The sequence below is a fragment of the Telmatherina bonti genome (genome assembly GCF_933228915.1).
Source record: "Telmatherina bonti genome assembly, chromosome: 4".
Classification (NCBI taxonomy): Eukaryota; Metazoa; Chordata; class Actinopteri; order Atheriniformes; family Telmatherinidae; genus Telmatherina; species Telmatherina bonti.
The window spans coordinates 42068081-42088172 of record NC_136622.1 but is presented as its reverse complement, the minus strand read 5'-3'; the positions used below and the strand labels follow the sequence as shown (position 1 = coordinate 42088172).

The 20092-nt window shown below is 50.4% G+C and overlaps 1 protein-coding gene across 1 annotated transcript in view; it reads right to left on the bottom strand.

Annotated features, from left to right (window-relative positions):
- Positions 1–20092, bottom strand: part of srpk3 (SRSF protein kinase 3) — a 96924-nt gene that overhangs the window by 24634 nt on the left and 52198 nt on the right. The window contains exons 10-11 of the mRNA XM_079239035.1: positions 352–444; positions 177–219 (exon numbers count right to left, since the gene is read on the bottom strand). Of these exons, the coding sequence (XP_079095161.1) occupies positions 177–219; positions 352–444 (136 nt within the window). The remainder of the gene's footprint in view (positions 1–176; positions 220–351; positions 445–20092) is intronic.

Below are 20092 nucleotides of genomic sequence, written 5' to 3'. Positions count from 1 at the left end.
CAACCAGGGGGCTCGCTATGCTTTTCCTTTGGACTGCAGTTCTGATATGAAACACTAGGGGTCATTGTTACTTATTTTGCTTCTGATTGGTCGCTGGTGGAAAGTATATGTAGTAATATTCTGTCTGGAAAATATGTAGCTGCCGTGTACTTTGTGTATATTTGATGTGTACTTACAGGTATCATCAGATTGTAGCATACCCTCCTCTTCCTCCATCCTCTGAACACAGAAACATGAAGATCACACATTTTTACTCAAGTACTGTTGTACTACTTTAGTAAGTGTAGTATAACTGCAGTCGCTGGAGTATAACAGTAGTATTAAGGTGATATAACTTTCATAGTACTACACCTGTATATCCATCAGTCTTTCCTCCAACAGTCTCTGCTGACGTTTGGCTTTTCGTTTTAACTTCTTCTTCTTGTTTTTAGACATTTTTCCAGCCTGAAGACGCACGTAGAGAAGACAAGCAGACAAGAACAACTTAATAACCAAACTCTGCGGCAGGTACCTGGATCCCCGTAGCTTCAGCCACCACTTCTGGCTGTCTGATCATAGGCGCTGAACCAGGAAACGTAGAATAAGCAGGATTAGGAAACTGGTTTCATGGTTTCCCCCACGAACAATGATGGAGGATGACCATTAACCGTTATGGAGGACAACCTGTCATGTTTTCCTTCCTGATCTGCTGGCATTCATCAATGGAAACTCTGTCCACCTGTGGCTTCCTAACTGCCTCTGCTGTTTCTCATCAGTTTCTTTCAGTTCACCTGGTTTTCATTTCTCACAGCCAACTGAAACTCCCTCCAATCTCTTCCCCTCTGCCAGGTTATCAGCAGACTCATGTCCAGTTGTTTTCCAGCATTCTACGGATTGTCTCCAGTTGCCGACCTACAGCTTCATGTCCCAGGATTACCCACCTTGCCTAACCCATCCTGACCCTGCCTCCTGACCTTGTTTCTGGAGCCTGGTTTCTAACAGCTGCTCATTCACCTGGATTGATCCTCTGCTCAGTCTCATCACGTAATCCTCATTCACCAATAAACTGGTTATTTGTTTACAGCTCCTTGTGTGTGGCTGGATTTCCGGATCCTCACAGTAATTCATTATACAACCAGTAGCAGTGGTGGGGGAACCAGTAGCCATGATGGAGGAACACCAGTAGCCATGATGGAGGAACACCAGTAGCCATGATGGAGGAACACCAGTAGCCATGATGGAGGAACACCAGTAGCCATGATGGAGGAACACCAGTAGCCATGATGGAGGAACACCAGTAGCCATGATGGAGGACAACCAGTAGCCATGATGGAGGACAACCAGTAGCCATGATGGAGGAACACCAGTAGCAATGATGGAGGAACACCAGTAGCCATGATGGAGGAACACCAGTAGCCATGAAGGAGGAACACCAGTAGCCATGATGGAGGAACACCAGTAGCCATGATGGAGGACAACCAGTAGCCATGATGGAGGACAACCAGTAGCAATGATGGAGGACAACCAGTAGCCATGATGGAGGAACACCAGTAGCCATGATGGAGGACAACCAGTAGCCATGATGGAGGACAACCAGTAGCCATGATGGAGGACAACCAGTAGCCATGATGGAGGAACACCAGTAGCAATGATGGAGGAACACCAGTAGCCATGATGGAGGACAACCAGTAGCCATGATGGAGGAACACCAGTAGCCATGATGGAGGACAACCAGTAGCCATGATGGAGGAACACCAGTAGCCATGATGGAGGACAACCAGTAGCCATGATGGAGGAACACCAGTAGCAATGATGGAGGAACACCAGTAGCCATGATGGAGGACAACCAGTAGCAATGATGGAGGACAACCAGTAGCCATGATGGAGGACAACCAGTAGCCATGATGGAGGAACACCAGTAGCCATGATGGAGGACAACCAGTAGCCATGATGGAGGAACACCAGTAGCAATGATGGAGGACAACCAGTAGCCATGATGGAGGAACACCAGTAGCAATGATGGAGGACAACCAGTAGCAATGATGGAGGACAACCAGTAGCCATGATGGAGGAACACCAGAAGCAATGATGGAGGACAACCAGTAGCCATGATGGAGGACAACCAGTAGCCATGATGGAGGACAACCAGTAGCCATGATGGAGGAACACCAGTAGCCATGATGGAGGAACACCAGTAGCAATGATGGAGGACAACCAGTAGCCATGATGGAGGACAACCAGTAGCCATGATGGAGGAACACCAGTAGCCATGATGGAGGAACACCAGTAGCCATGATGGAGGAACACCAGTAGCAATGATGGAGGACAACCAGTAGCCATGATGGAGGACAACCAGTAGCCATGATGGAGGACAACCAGTAGCCATGATGGAGGAACACCAGTAGCCATGATGGAGGACAACCAGTAGCCATGATGGAGGACAACCAGTAGCCATGATGGAGGACAACCAGTAGCCATGATGGAGGAACACCATTAGCCATGATGGAGGAACACCAGTAGCCATGATGGAGGACAACCAGTAGCCATGATGGAGGAACACCAGTAGCAATGATGGAGGACAACCAGTAGCCATGATGGAGGAACACCAGTAGCCATGATGGAGGACAACCAGTAGCAATGATGGAGGACAACCAGTAGCCATGATGGAGGAACACCAGTAGCCATGATGGAGGAACACCAGTAGCCATGATGGAGGACAACCAGTAGCCATGATGGAGGAACACCAGTAGCCATGATGGAGGAACACCAGTAGCCATGATGGAGGAACACCAGTAGCCATGATGGAGGAACACCAGTAGCCATGATGGAGGAACACCAGTAGCCATGATGGAGGACAACCAGTAGCCATGATGGAGGAACACCAGTAGCCATGATGGAAGACAACCAGTAGCCATGATGGAGGACAACCAGTAGCCATGATGGAGGACAACCAGTAGCCATGATGGAGGAACACCAGTAGCCATGATGGAGGACAACCAGTAGCCATGATGGAGGAACACCAGTAGCCATGATGGAGGACAACCAGTAGCAATGATGGAGGAACACCAGTAGCCATGATGGAGGACAACCAGTAGCCATGATGGAGGAACACCAGTAGCCATGATGGAGGACAACCAGTAGCCATGATGGAGGACAACCAGTAGCCATGATGGAGGACAACCAGTAGCCATGATGGAGGAACACCAGTAGCCATGATGGAGGACAACCAGTAGCCATGATGGACGACAACCAGTAGCCATGATGGAGGACAACCAGTAGCCATGATGGAGGAACACCAGTAGCCATGATGGAGGACAACCAGTAGCCATGATGGAGGACAACCAGTAGCCATGATGGAGGACAACCAGTAGCCATGATGGAGGAACACCATTAGCCATGATGGAGGAACACCAGTAGCCATGATGGAGGACAACCAGTAGCCATGATGGAGGAACACCAGTAGCAATGATGGAGGACAACCAGTAGCCATGATGGAGGAACACCAGTAGCCATGATGGAGGACAACCAGTAGCAATGATGGAGGACAACCAGTAGCCATGATGGAGGAACACCAGTAGCCATGATGGAGGAACACCAGTAGCCATGATGGAGGAACACCAGTAGCCATGATGGAGGAACACCAGTAGCCATGATGGAGGAACACCAGTAGCCATGATGGAGGACAACCAGTAGCCATGATGGAGGAACACCAGTAGCCATGATGGAGGACAACCAGTAGCCATGATGGAGGACAACCAGTAGCCATGATGGAGGACAACCAGTAGCCATGATGGAGGACAACCAGTAGCCATGATGGAGGACAACCAGTAGCAATGATGGAGGACAACCAGTAGCCATGATGGAGGACAACCAGTAGCCATGATGGAGGAACACCAGTAGCCATGATGGAGGACAACCAGTAGCCATGATGGAGGACAACCAGTAGCCATGATGGAGGACAACCAGTAGCAATGATGGAGGACAACCAGTAGCCATGATGGAGGACAACCAGTAGCAATGATGGAGGACAACCAGTAGCCATGATGGAGGACAACCAGTAGCCATGATGGAGGACAACCAGTAGCCATGATGGAGGAACACCAGTAGCCATGATGGAGGACAACCAGTAGCCATGATGGAGGAACACCAGTAGCCATGATGGAGGACAACCAGTAGCCATGATGGAGGACAACCAGTAGCAATGATGGAGGACAACCAGTAGCAATGATGGAGGACAACCAGTAGCCATGATGGAGGACAACCAGTAGCAATGATGGAGGACAACCAGTAGCCATGATGGAGGACAACCAGTAGCCATGATGGAGGACAACCAGTAGCCATGATGGAGGACAACCAGTAGCAATGATGGAGGACAACCAGTAGCCATGATGGAGGACAACCAGTAGCAATGATGGAGGACAACCAGTAGCCATGATGGAGGACAACCAGTAGCAATGATGGAGGACAACCAGTAGCCATGATGGAGGACAACCAGTAGCCATGATGGAGGACAACCAGTAGCCATGATGGAGGACAACCAGTAGCAATGATGGAGGACAACCAGTAGCAATGATGGAGGACAACCAGTAGCCATGATGGAGGACAACCAGTAGCCATGATGGAGGACAACCAGTAGCCATGATGGAGGAACACCAGTAGCCATGATGGAGGACAACCACTAGCAATGATGGAGGACAACCAGTAGCCATGATGGAGGACAACCAGTAGCCATGATGGAGGAACACCAGTAGCCATGATGGAGGAACACCAGTAGCCATGATGGAGGACAACCAGTAGCCATGATGGAGGAACACCAGTAGCCATGATGGAGGACAACCAGTAGCCATGATGGAGGACAACCAGTAGCCATGATGGAGGAACACCAGTAGCCATGATGGAGGACAACCAGTAGCCATGATGGAGGACAACCAGTAGCCATGATGGAGGACAACCAGTAGCAATGATGGAGGACAACCAGTAGCCATGATGGAGGACAACCAGTAGCCATGATGGAGGACAACCAGTAGCCATGATGGAGGAACACCAGTAGCCATGATGGAGGACAACCAGTAGCCATGATGGAGGACAACCAGTAGCCATGATGGAGGACAACCAGTAGCAATGATGGAGGACAACCAGTAGCCATGATGGAGGACAACCAGTAGCAATGATGGAGGACAACCAGTAGCAATGATGGAGGACAACCAGTAGCCATGATGGAGGACAACCAGTAGCAATGATGGAGGACAACCAGTAGCCATGATGGAGGAACACCAGTAGCCATGATGGAGGACATCCAGTAGCCATGATGGAGGACAACCAGTAGCCATGATGGAGGATCACCAGTAGCAATGATGGAGGACAACCAGTAGCCATGATGGAGGACAACCAGTAGCAATGATGGAGGACAACCAGTAGCCATGATGGAGGACAACCAGTAGCAATGATGGAGGACAACCAGTAGCAATGATGGAGGACAACCAGTAGCCATGATGGAGGACAACCATTAGCCATGATGGAGGACAACCAGTAGCAATGATGGAGGACAACCAGTAGCAATGATGGAGGACAACCAGTAGCCATGATGGAGGACAACCAGTAGCCATGATGGAGGAACACCAGTAGCCATGATGGAGGACAACCAGTAGCCATGATGGAGGACAACCAGTAGCCATGATGGAGGACAACCAGTAGCCATGATGGAGGAACACCAGTAGCCATGATGGAGGAACACCAGTAGCCATGATGGAGGACAACCAGTAGCCATGATGGAGGAACACCAGTAGCCATGATGGAGGAACACCAGTAGCCATGATGGAGGACAACCAGTAGCCATGATGGAGGAACACCAGTAGCCATGATGGAGGACAACCAGTAGCCATGATGGAGGACAACCAGTAGCCATGATGGAGGAACACCAGTAGCCATGATGGAGGACAACCAGTAGCCATGATGGAGGACAACCAGTAGCCATGATGGAGGACAACCAGTAGCCATGATGGAGGACAACCAGTAGCCATGATGGAGGACAACCAGTAGCCATGATGGAGGACAACCAGTAGCCATGATGGAGGAACACCAGTAGCCATGATGGAGGACAACCAGTAGCCATGATGGAGGACAACCAGTAGCCATGATGGAGGACAACCAGTAGCAATGATGGAGGACAACCAGTAGCAATGATGGAGGACAACCAGTAGCAATGATGGAGGACAACCAGTAGCAATGATGGAGGACAACCAGTAGCCATGATGGAGGACAACCAGTAGCAATGATGGAGGACAACCAGTAGCCATGATGGAGGAACACCAGTAGCCATGATGGAGGACAACCAGTAGCCATGATGGAGGAACACCAGTAGCCATGATGGAGGACAACCAGTAGCCATGATGGAGGACAACCAGTAGCCATGATGGAGGACAACCAGTAGCAATGATGGAGGAACACCAGTAGCCATGATGGAGGACAACCAGTAGCCATGATGGAGGAACACCAGTAGCCATGATGGAGGACAACCAGTAGCCATGATGGAGGACAACCAGTAGCCATGATGGAGGACAACCAGTAGCCATGATGGAGGAACACCAGTAGCCATGATGGAGGACAACCAGTAGCCATGATGGACGACAACCAGTAGCCATGATGGAGGACAACCAGTAGCCATGATGGAGGAACACCAGTAGCAATGATGGAGGACAACCAGTAGCCATGATGGAGGACAACCAGTAGCCATGATGGAGGACAACCAGTAGCCATGATGGAGGACAACCAGTAGCCATGATGGAGGACAACCAGTAGCAATGATGGAGGACAACCAGTAGCCATGATGGAGGACAACCAGTAGCAATGATGGAGGACAACCAGTAGCCATGATGGAGGACAACCAGTAGCCATGATGGAGGACAACCAGTAGCCATGATGGAGGACAACCAGTAGCAATGATGGAGGACAACCAGTAGCAATGATGGAGGACAACCAGTAGCCATGATGGAGGACAACCAGTAGCCATGATGGAGGACAACCAGTAGCCATGATGGAGGAACACCAGTAGCCATGATGGAGGACAACCAGTAGCCATGATGGAGGACAACCAGTAGCCATGATGGAGGACAACCAGTAGCCATGATGGAGGAACACCAGTAGCCATGATGGAGGAACACCAGTAGCCATGATGGAGGACAACCAGTAGCCATGATGGAGGAACACCAGTAGCCATGATGGAGGACAACCAGTAGCCATGATGGAGGACAACCAGTAGCCATGATGGAGGAACACCAGTAGCCATGATGGAGGACAACCAGTAGCCATGATGGAGGACAACCAGTAGCCATGATGGAGGACAACCAGTAGCAATGATGGAGGACAACCAGTAGCCATGATGGAGGACAACCAGTAGCCATGATGGAGGACAACCAGTAGCCATGATGGAGGAACACCAGTAGCCATGATGGAGGACAACCAGTAGCCATGATGGAGGACAACCAGTAGCCATGATGGAGGACAACCAGTAGCAATGATGGAGGACAACCAGTAGCCATGATGGAGGACAACCAGTAGCAATGATGGAGGACAACCAGTAGCAATGATGGAGGACAACCAGTAGCCATGATGGAGGACAACCAGTAGCAATGATGGAGGACAACCAGTAGCAATGATGGAGGAACACCAGTAGCCATGATGGAGGACATCCAGTAGCCATGATGGAGGACAACCAGTAGCCATGATGGAGGATCACCAGTAGCAATGATGGAGGACAACCAGTAGCCATGATGGAGGACAACCAGTAGCAATGATGGAGGACAACCAGTAGCCATGATGGAGGACAACCAGTAGCAATGATGGAGGACAACCAGTAGCAATGATGGAGGACAACCAGTAGCCATGATGGAGGACAACCATTAGCCATGATGGAGGACAACCAGTAGCAATGATGGAGGACAACCAGTAGCAATGATGGAGGACAACCAGTAGCCATGATGGAGGACAACCAGTAGCCATGATGGAGGAACACCAGTAGCCATGATGGAGGACAACCAGTAGCCATGATGGAGGACAACCAGTAGCCATGATGGAGGACAACCAGTAGCCATGATGGAGGAACACCAGTAGCCATGATGGAGGAACACCAGTAGCCATGATGGAGGACAACCAGTAGCCATGATGGAGGAACACCAGTAGCCATGATGGAGGAACACCAGTAGCCATGATGGAGGACAACCAGTAGCCATGATGGAGGAACACCAGTAGCCATGATGGAGGACAACCAGTAGCCATGATGGAGGACAACCAGTAGCCATGATGGAGGAACACCAGTAGCCATGATGGAGGACAACCAGTAGCCATGATGGAGGACAACCAGTAGCCATGATGGAGGACAACCAGTAGCCATGATGGAGGACAACCAGTAGCCATGATGGAGGACAACCAGTAGCCATGATGGAGGACAACCAGTAGCCATGATGGAGGAACACCAGTAGCCATGATGGAGGACAACCAGTAGCCATGATGGAGGACAACCAGTAGCCATGATGGAGGACAACCAGTAGCAATGATGGAGGACAACCAGTAGCAATGATGGAGGACAACCAGTAGCAATGATGGAGGACAACCAGTAGCAATGATGGAGGACAACCAGTAGCCATGATGGAGGAATAACAGTAGCAATGATGGAGGACAACCAGTAGCCATGATGGAGGAACACCAGTAGCCATGATGGAGGACAACCAGTAGCCATGATGGAGGACAACCAGTAGCAATGATGGAGGACAACCAGTAGCCATGATGGAGGACAACCAGTAGCCATGATGGAGGATAACCAGTAGCAATGATGGATGACAACCAGTAGCCATGATGGAGGACAACCAGTAGCAATGATGGAGGACAACGAGTAGCCATGATGGAGGACAACCAGTAGCAATGATGGAGGACAACCAGTAGCAATGATGGAGGACAACCAGTAGCCATGATGGAGGACAACCAGTAGCCATGATGGAGGACAACCAGTAGCAATGACGGAGGACAACCAGTAGCAATGATGGAGGACAACCAGTAGCAATGATGGAGGACAACCAGTAGCCATGATGGAGGACAACCAGTAGCAATGATGGAGGACAACCAGTAGCCATGATGGAGGAACACCAGTAGCCATGATGGAGGACAACCAGTAGCAATGATGGAGGAAAACCAGTAGCCATGATGGAGGACAACCAGTAGCCATGATGGAGGAACACCAGTAGCCATGATGGAGGAACACCAGTAGCCATGATGGAGGACAACCAGTAGCCATGATGGAGGAACACCAATAGCCATGATGGAGGAACACCAGTAGCCATGATGGAGGAACACCAGTAGGCATGATGGAGGAACACCAGTAGCCATGATGGAGGACAACCAGTAGCCATGATGGAGGAACACCAGTAGCCATGATGGAGGACAACCAGTAGCCATGATGGAGGAACACCAGTAGCCATGATGGAGGACAACCAGTAGCCATGATGGAGGACAACCAGTAGCCAGGATGGAGGACAACCAGTAGCAATGATGGAGGACAACCAGTAGCCATGATGGAGGACAACCAGTAGCCATGATGGAGGACAACCAGTAGCCATGATGGAGGAACACCAGTAGCCATGATGGAGGACAACCAGTAGCCATGATGGAGGACAACCAGTAGCCATGATGGAGGACAACCAGTAGCCATGATGGAGGACAACCAGTAGCCATGATGGAGGACAACCAGTAGCCATGATGGAGGAACACCAGTAGCCATGATGGAGGACAACCAGTAGCCATGATGGAGGAACACCAGTAGCCATGATGGAGGACAACCAGTAGCCATGATGGAGGACAACCAGTAGCCATGATGGAGGAACACCAGTAGCCATGATGGAGGAAAACCAGTAGCCATGATGGAGGACAACCAGTAGCCATGATGGAGGACAACCAGGAGCAATGATGGAGGACAACCAGTAGCCATGATGGAGGACAACCAGTAGCCATGATGGAGGACAACCAGTAGCCATGATGGAGGACAACCAGTAGCAATGATGGAGGACAACCAGTAGCAATGATGGAGGACAACCAGTAGCCATGATGGAGGACAACCAGTAGCCATGATGGAGGACAACCAGTAGCCATGATGGAGGAACACCAGTAGCAATGATGGAGGACAACCAGTAGCAATGATGGAGGACAACCAGTAGCCATGATGGAGGACAACCAGTAGCCATGATGGAGGAACACCAGTAGCCATGATGGAGGAACACCAGTAGCCATGATGGAATACAACCAGTAGCCATGATGGAGGAACACCAGTAGCCATGATGGAGGAACACCAGTAGCCATGATGGAGGAACACCAGTAGCCATGATGGAGGACAACCAGTAGCCATGATGGAGGAACACCAGTAGCCATGATGGAGGACAACCAGTAGCCATGATGGAGGACAACCAGTAGCCATGATGGAGGAACACCAGTAGCCATGATGGAGGACAACCAGTAGCCATGATGGAGGACAACCAGTAGCCATGATGGAGGACAACCAGTAGCAATGATGGAGGACAACCAGTAGCCATGATGGAGGACAACCAGTAGCCATGATGGAGGACAACCAGTAGCCATGATGGAGGAACACCAGTAGCCATGATGGAGGACAACCAGTAGCCATGATGGAGGACAACCAGTAGCCATGATGGAGGACAACCAGTAGCCATGATGGAGGACAACCAGTAGCAATGATGGAGGACAACCAGTAGCAATGATGGAGGACAACCAGTAGCCATGATGGAGGACAACCAGTAGCAATGATGGAGGACAACCAGTAGCCATGATGGAGGAACACCAGTAGCCATGATGGAGGACAACCAGTAGCCATGATGGAGGACAACCAGTAGCCATGATGGAGGACAACCAGTAGCAATGATGGAGGACAACATGTAGCCATGATGGAGGACAACCAGTAGCAATGATGGAGGACAACCAGTAGCCATGATGGAGGACAACCAGTAGCAATGATGGAGGACACCCAGTAGCAATGATGGAGGACAACCAGTAGCCATGATGGAGGACAACCAGTAGCCATGATGGAGGAAAACCAGTAGCAATGATGGAGGACAACCAGTAGCAATGATGGAGGACAACCAGTAGCAATGATGGAGGACAACCAGTAGCCATGATGGAGGACAACCAGTAGCAATGATGCAGGACAACCAGTAGCCATGATGGAGGAACACCAGTAGCCATGATGGAGGACAACCAGTAGCAATGATGGAGGACAACCAGTAGCCATGATGGAGGACAACCAGTAGCCATGATGGAGGAACACCAGTAGCCATGATGGAGGAACACCAGTAGCCATGATGGAGGACAACCAGTAGCCATGATGGAGGACAACCAGTAGCCATGATGGAGGACAACCAGTAGCAATGATGGAGGACAACCAGTAGCCATGATGGAGGACAACCAGTAGCCATGATGGAGGACAACCAGTAGCCATGATGGAGGAACACCAGTAGCCATGATGGAGGACAACCAGTAGCCATGATGGAGGACAACCAGTAGCCATGATGGAGGACAACCAGTAGCCATGATGGAGGAACACCAGTAGCCATGATGGAGGAACACCAGTAGCCATGATGGAGGAACACCAGTAGCCATGATGGAGGAACACCAGTAGCCATGATGGAGGAAAACCAGTAGCAATGATGGAGGACAACCAGTAGCCATGATGGAGGACAACCAGTAGCCATGATGGAGGACAACCAGTAGCCATGATGGAGGAACACCAGTAGCCATGATGGAGGACAACCAGTAGCCATGATGGAGGACAACCAGTAGCCATGATGGAGGACAACCAGTAGCAATGATGGAGGACAACCAGTAGCCATGATGGAGGACAACCAGTAGCCATGATGGAGGACAACCAGTAGCCATGATGGAGGAACACCAGTAGCCATGATGGAGGACAACCAGTAGCCATGATGGAGGACAACCAGTAGCCATGATGGAGGACAACCAGTAGCCATGATGGAGGAACACCAGTAGCCATGATGGAGGAACACCAGTAGCCATGATGGAGGAACACCAGTAGCCATGATGGAGGAACACCAGTAGCCATGATGGAGGAACACCAGTAGCCATGATGGAGGACAACCAGTAGCCATGATGGAGGACAACCAGTAGCCATGATGGAGGAACACCAGTAGCCATGATGGAGGACAACCAGTAGCCATGATGGAGGACAACCAGTAGCCAGGATGGAGGACAACCAGTAGCAATGATGGAGGACAACCAGTAGCCATGATGGAGGACAACCAGTAGCCATGATGGAGGACAACCAGTAGCCATGATGGAGGAACACCAGTAGCCATGATGGAGGACAACCAGTAGCCATGATGGAGGACAACCAGTAGCCATGATGGAGGACACCCAGTAGCAATGATGGAGGACAACCAGTAGCCATGATGGAGGACAACCAGTAGCAATGATGGAGGACAACCAGTAGCAATGATGGAGGACAACCAGTAGCCATGATGGAGGACAACCAGTAGCAATGATGGAGGACAACCAGTAGCCATGATGGAGGAACACAAGTAGCCATGATGGAGGACAACCAGTAGCCATGATTGAGGACAACCAGTAGCCATGATGGAGGACAACCAGTAGCCATGATGGAGGACAACCAGTAGCAATGATGGAGGACAACCAGTAGCCATGATGGAGGACAACCAGTAGCAATGATGGAGGACAACCAGTAGCAATGATGGAGGACAACCAGTAGCCATGATGGAGGACAACCAGTAGCCATGATGGAGGACAACCAGTAGCAATGATGGAGGACAACCAGTAGCAATGATGGAGGACAACCAGTAGCAATGATGGAGGACAACCAGTAGCCATGATGGAGGAACACCAGTAGCCATGATGGAGGAACACCAGTAGCAATGATGGAGGACAACCAGTAGCAATGATGGAGGACAACCAGTAGCAATGATGGAGGAACACCAGTAGCAATGATGGAGGACAACCAGTAGCAATGATGGAGGACAACCAGTAGCAATGATGGAGGAACACCAGTAGCAATGATGGAGGACAACCAGTAGCAATGATGGAGGAACACCAGTAGCAATGATGGAGGACAACCAGTAGCAATGATGGAGGAACACCAGTAGCAATGATGGAGGACAACCAGTAGCCATGATGGAGGACAACCAGTAGCAATGGTTGAGGACAACCAGTAGCCATGATGGAGGACAACCAGTAGCAATTATGGAGGAACACCAGTAGCCATGATGGAGGAACACCAGTAGCCATGATGGAGGACAACCAGTAGCAATGATGGAGGACAACCAGTAGCCATGATGGAGGACAACCAGTAGCCATGATGGAGGAACACCAGTAGCCATGATGGAGGACAACCAGTAGCCATGATGGAGGACAACCAGTAGCCATGATGGAGGAACACCAGTAGCCATGATGGAGGACAACCAGTAGCCATGATGGAGGACAACCAGTAGCCATGATGGAGGACAACCAGTAGCCATGATGGACGACAACCAGTAGCCATGATGGAGGACAACCAGTAGCCATGATGGAGGACAACCAGTAGCCATGATGGAGGACAACCAGTAGCAATGATGGAGGAACACCAGTAGCCATGATGGAGGAACACCAGTAGCCATGATGGAGGACAACCAGTAGCAATGATGGAGGAACACCAGTAGCAATGATGGAGGACAACCAGTAGCAATGATGGAGGACAACCAGTAGCAATGATGGAGGACAACCAGTAGCAATGATGGAGGACAACCAGTAGCCATGATGGAGGAACACCAGTAGCCATGATGGAGGACAACCAGTAGCAATGATGGAGGAACACCAGTAGCCATGATGGAGGAACACCAGTAGCCATGATGGAGGACAACCAGTAGCCATGATGGAGGACAACCAGTAGCCATGATGGAGGACAACCAGTAGCAATGATGGAGGAACACCAGTAGCCATGATGGAGGAACACCAGTAGCCATGATGGAGGACAACCAAGTGGCCATGATGGAGGAACACCAGTAGCCATGATGGAGGACAACCAGTAGCAATGATGGAGGAACACCAGTAGCAATGATGGAGGACAACCAGTAGCCATGATGGAGGACAACCAGTAGCCATGATGGAGGACAACCAGTAGCCATGATGGAGGAACACCAGTAGCCATGATGGAGGACAACCAGTAGCAATGATGGAGGAACACCAGTAGCAATGATGGAGGACAACCAGTAGCCATGAAAGAGGAATACCAAGACGAGATGAATGCAATGATGGAGGACAACTAAGACAGAATAAAGTAGAGACAAAGATGACATGAAGACAAGATGAAGACGAGACAAGGAAAGAATGAAAACCGGACGAAGACGAGATGAAGACGAGATGAAGACGGGATGAAGACGAGACGAAAAGGGAAAGAAGAAGGGATGGAGGCGAGCTGGAGAAGAGATGGAGATGGGACAAAGACAAGATGAAGAAAGGATGAAAACGGGACGAAGAAAGGATGACGACAGGATGAAGACGAGATGAAGACTAGATGAAGACGGGACGAAGACGAGATGAAGACGAGATGAATGAAGGATGAAGAAAGGATAAGGACGTGATGAAGACGACATGAAGACGGGATGAGGACGAGATGAAGACGACATGAAGACGGGATGAGGACGAGATGAAGACGACATGAAGACGGGATGAGGACGAGATGAAGACGACATGAAGACGGGATGAGGACGAGATGAAGACGACATGAAGACGGGATGAGGACGAGATGAAGACGACATGAAGACGGGATGAGGACGAGATGAAGACGACATGAAGACAGGATGAGGACGAGATGAAGACGGGATGAAGACGGGATGAAGACGAGATGAAGACGGGATGAAGACGGGATGAAGACGAGATGAAGACGGGATGAAGACGGGATGAAGACGGGATTCAGACGAGATGAAGACGGGACTAGGACGAGATGAAGACGGGATTCAGACGAGATGAAGACGGGACTACGACGAGATGAAGACGGGATGAAGACGGGATGAAGACGAGATGAAGACGGGATGAAGACGGAATGAAGACGAGACGAAGACGGGATGAAGACGGGATAAAGACGACACGAAAGACGGGACGAAGACAAGATGAAGATGACACGAAGACGGAATGAAGACGAGACGAAGACGGGATGAAGACGGGATAAAGACGACATGAAAGACGGGACGAAGACAAGATGAAGATGACACGAAGACGGGATGAAGACGAGACGAAGACGGGATGAAGACGACACGAAAGACGGGACGAAGACGACACGAAGACGGGACGAAGAAGGGATGAAAACGACATGAAGACGACACGAAAGAGGGGACGAAGACGGGACGAAGACGGGACGAAGAAGGGATGAAGACGACACGAAGATGGGATGAAGACGACATGAAGACAACACGAAAGAGGGGACGAAGACGGGACGAAGATGACATGAAGAAGGAATGAAGACGAGATGGAGAAGGGATGAAGACGGGACTAGGACGAGATGAAGACGGGATGAAGACGGGATTCAGACGAGATGAAGACGGGACTAGGACGAGATGAAGACGGGATGAAGACGGGATGAAGACGAGATGAAAACGGGATGAAGACGGAATGAAGACGAGACGAAGACGGGATGAAGACGGGATAAAGACGACACGAAAGACTGGACGAAGACAAGATGAAGATGACACGAAGACGGAATGAAGACGGAATGAAGACGAGACGAAGAAGGGATGAAGACGGGATAAAGACGACATGAAAGACGGGACGAAGACAAGATGAAGATGACACGAAGACGGGATGAAGACGGGATGAAAACGACATGAAGACGACACGAAAGAGGTGGACGAAGACGGGACGAAGACGGGACGAAGAAGGGATGAAGACGACACGAAGACGGGATGAAGACGACATGAAGACGGGACTAGGACGGGATGAAGACGAGATGAAGACGGGATGAAGACGAGATGAAGACGGGATGAAGACGAGATGAAGACGGGATGAAGACGAGATGAAGACGAGATGAAGACGGGATGAAGACGAGATGAAGACGGGATGAAGACGGGATGAAGACGAGATGAAGACGGGACTAGGACGGGATGAAGACGGGATGAAGACGAGATGAAGACGGGATGAAGACGAGATGAAGATGGGATGAAGACGAGATGAAGACGGGATGAAGACGGGATGAAGACGACATGAAGACGGGACTAGGACGGGATGAAGACGAGATGAAGACGGGATGAAGACGAGATGAAGACGGGATGAAGACGAGATGAAGACGGGACTAGGACGGGATGAAGACGGGATGAAGACGGGATGAAGACGAGATGAAGACGGGATGAAGACGAGATGAAGACGAGATGAAGACGGGATGAAGACGAGATGAAGACGGGATGAAGACGAGATGAAGACGGGATGAAGACAAGATGAAGATGACACGAAGACGGAATGAAGACGAGACGAAGACGGGATGAAGACGGGATTCAGACGAGATGAAGACGGGATGAAGACGGAATGAAGACGAGACGAAGACGGGATGAAGACGGGATAAAGACGACATGAAAGACGGGACGAAGACAAGATGAAGATGACACGAAGACGGAACGAAGACGGGATGAAAACGACATGAAGACGACACGAAAGAGGGGACGAAGACGGGACGAAGACGGGACGAAGAAGGGACGAAGACGGGACGAAGACAGGATGCAGACGACATGAAGATGGGACGAAGATGACATGAAGAAGGAATGAAGACGAGATGGAGAAGGGATGAAGACGGGATTCAGACGAGATGAAGACGGGATTCAGACGAGATGAAGACGGCACTAGGACGAGATGAAGACGAGATGAAGACGGGATGAAGACGAGATGAAGACGGGATGAAGACGGAATGAAGACGGGATGAAGACGGGATAAAGACGACACGAAAGACGGGATGAAGACAAGATGAAGATGACACGAAGACGGGATGAAGATGACACGAAGACGGGATGAAGACGACACGAAAGACGGGACGAAGACAAGATGAAGATGACACGAAGACGGGATGAAGACGAGACGAAGACGGGATGAAGACGACACGAAAGACGGGACGAAGACGACACGAAGACGGGACGAAGAAGGGATGAAAACGACATGAAGACGACACGAAAGAGGGGACGAAGACGGGACGAAGACGGGACGAAGAAGGGATGAAGACGACACGAAGACGGGATGAAGACGACATGAAGATGGGACGAAGATGACATGAAGAAGGAATGAAGACGAGATGGAGAAGGGATGAAGACGGGATTCAGACGAGATGAAGACGAGATGAAGAAGGGATGAAGACGGGATGAAGACGAGATGAAGACGGGATGAAGACGAGATGAAGACGGGATGAAGACGGGATGAAGACGAGATGAAGACGGGATGAAGACGGGATGAAGACGAGATGAAGACGGGATGAAGACGAGATGAAGACGAGATGAAGACGGGATGAAGACGAGATGAAGACGGGATGAAAACGACATGAAGACGGGATGAAGACGGGATGAAGACGAGATGAAGACGGGATGAAGACGAGATAAAGACGAGATGAAGACAAGATGAAGACGGGATGAAGACGGGATGAAGACTGGATGAAGACGGGATGAAGACGGGATGAAGACGAGATGAAGACGAGATGAAGACGGGATGAAGACGAGATGAAGACGGGATGAAGACGAGATGAAGACGGGATAAAGACGAGATCAAGACGGGATGAAGACGGGATGAAGACGGGATGAAGACGGGATGAAGACGAGATGAAGACGGGATAAAGACGAGATGAAGACGAGATGAAGACGGGATGAAGACGGGATGAAGACGAGATGAAGACGGGATGAAGACGAGATGAAGACGAGATGAAGACGGGATGAAGACGGGATGAAGACGAGATGAAGACGGGATGAAGACGGGATGAAGACGGGATGAAGACGAGATGAAGACGGGATGAAGACGAGATGAAGACGAGATGAAGACGGGATGAAGACGGGATTCAGACGAGATGAAGACGGGATGAAGACGGAATGAAGACGAGACGAAGACGGGATGAAGACGGGATAAAGACGACATGAAAGACGGGACGAAGACAAGATGAAGATGACACGAAGACGGAACGAAGACGGGATGAAAACGACATGAAGACGACACGAAAGAGGGGACGAAGACGGGACGAAGACGGGACGAAGAAGGGATGAAGACGACACGAAGACAGGATGCAGACGACATGAAGATGGGACGAAGATGACATGAAGAAGGAATGAAGACGAGATGGAGAAGGGATGAAGACGGGATTCAGACGAGATGAAGACGGGATTCAGACGAGATGAAGACGGCACTAGGACGAGATGAAGACGAGATGAAGACGGGATGAAGACGAGATGAAGACGGGATGAAGACGGAATGAAGACGGGATGAAGACGGGATAAAGACGACACGAAAGACGGGATGAAGACAAGATGAAGATGACACGAAGACGGGATGAAGATGACACGAAGACGGGATGAAGACGACACGAAAGACGGGACGAAGACAAGATGAAGATGACACGAAGACGGGATGAAGACGAGACGAAGACGGGATGAAGACGACACGAAAGACGGGACGAAGACGACACGAAGACGGGACGAAGAAGGGATGAAAACGACATGAAGACGACACGAAAGAGGGGACGAAGACGGGACGAAGACGGGACGAAAAAGGGATGAAGACGACACGAAGACGGGATGAAGACGACATGAAGATGGGACGAAGATGACATGAAGAAGGAATGAAGACGAGATGGAGAAGGGATGAAGACGGGATTCAGACGAGATGAAGACGGGACGAGGACGAGATGAAGACGGGATGAAGACGGGATGAAGACGAGATGAAGACGGGATGAAGACGGAATGAAGACGAGACGAAGACGGGATGAAGACGGGATGAAGATGACAGGAAGACGGAATGAAGACGGAATGAAGACGAGACGAAGACGGGATGAAGACGGGATAAAGACGACATGAAAGACGGGACGAAGACAAGATGAAGATGACACGAAGACGGGATGAAGACGGGATGAAAACGACATGAAGACGACACGAAAGAGGGGACGAAGACGGGACGAAGACGGGACGAAGAAGGGATGAAGACGACACGAAGACGGGATGAAGACGACATGAAGATGGGACGAAGACGGGATGAAGACGGGATGAAGACGACATGAAGACGGGACTAGGACGGGATGAAGACGGGATGAAGACGAGATGAAGACGGGATGAAGACGGGATGAAGACGAGATGAAGACGAGATGAAGACGGGATGAAGAAGGGATGAAGACGGGATGAAGACGAGATGAAGACGGGATGAAGACGAGATGAAGACGGGATGAAGACGGGATGAAGACGAGATGAAGACGGGATGAAGACGGGATGAAGACGAGATGAAGACGGGATGAAGACGAGATGAAGACGAGATGAAGACGGGATGAAGACGAGATGAAGACGGGATGAAAACGACATGAAGACGGGATGAAGACGGGATGAAGACGAGATGAAGACGGGATGAAGACGAGATAAAGACGAGATGAAGACAAGATGAAGACGGGATGAAGACGGGATGAAGACTGGATGAAGACGGGATGAAGACGGGATGAAGACGAGATGAAGACGAGATGAAGACGGGATGAAGACGAGATGAAGACGGGATGAAGACGAGATGATGACGAGATGAAGACGGGATGAAGACGAGATCAAGACGGGATGAAGACGGGATGAAGACGGGATGAAGACGGGATGAAGACGGGATGAAGACGAGATGAAGACGGGATAAAGACGAGATGAAGACGAGATGAAGACGGGATGAAGACGGGATGAAGACGAGATGAAGACGGGATGAAGACGAGATGAAGACGAGATGAAGACGGGATGAAGACGGGATGAAGACGGGATGAAGACGAGATGAAGACGGGATGAAGACGGGATGAAGACGAGATGAAGACGGGATGAAGACGAGATGAAGACGAGATGAAGACGGGATGAAGACGGGATGA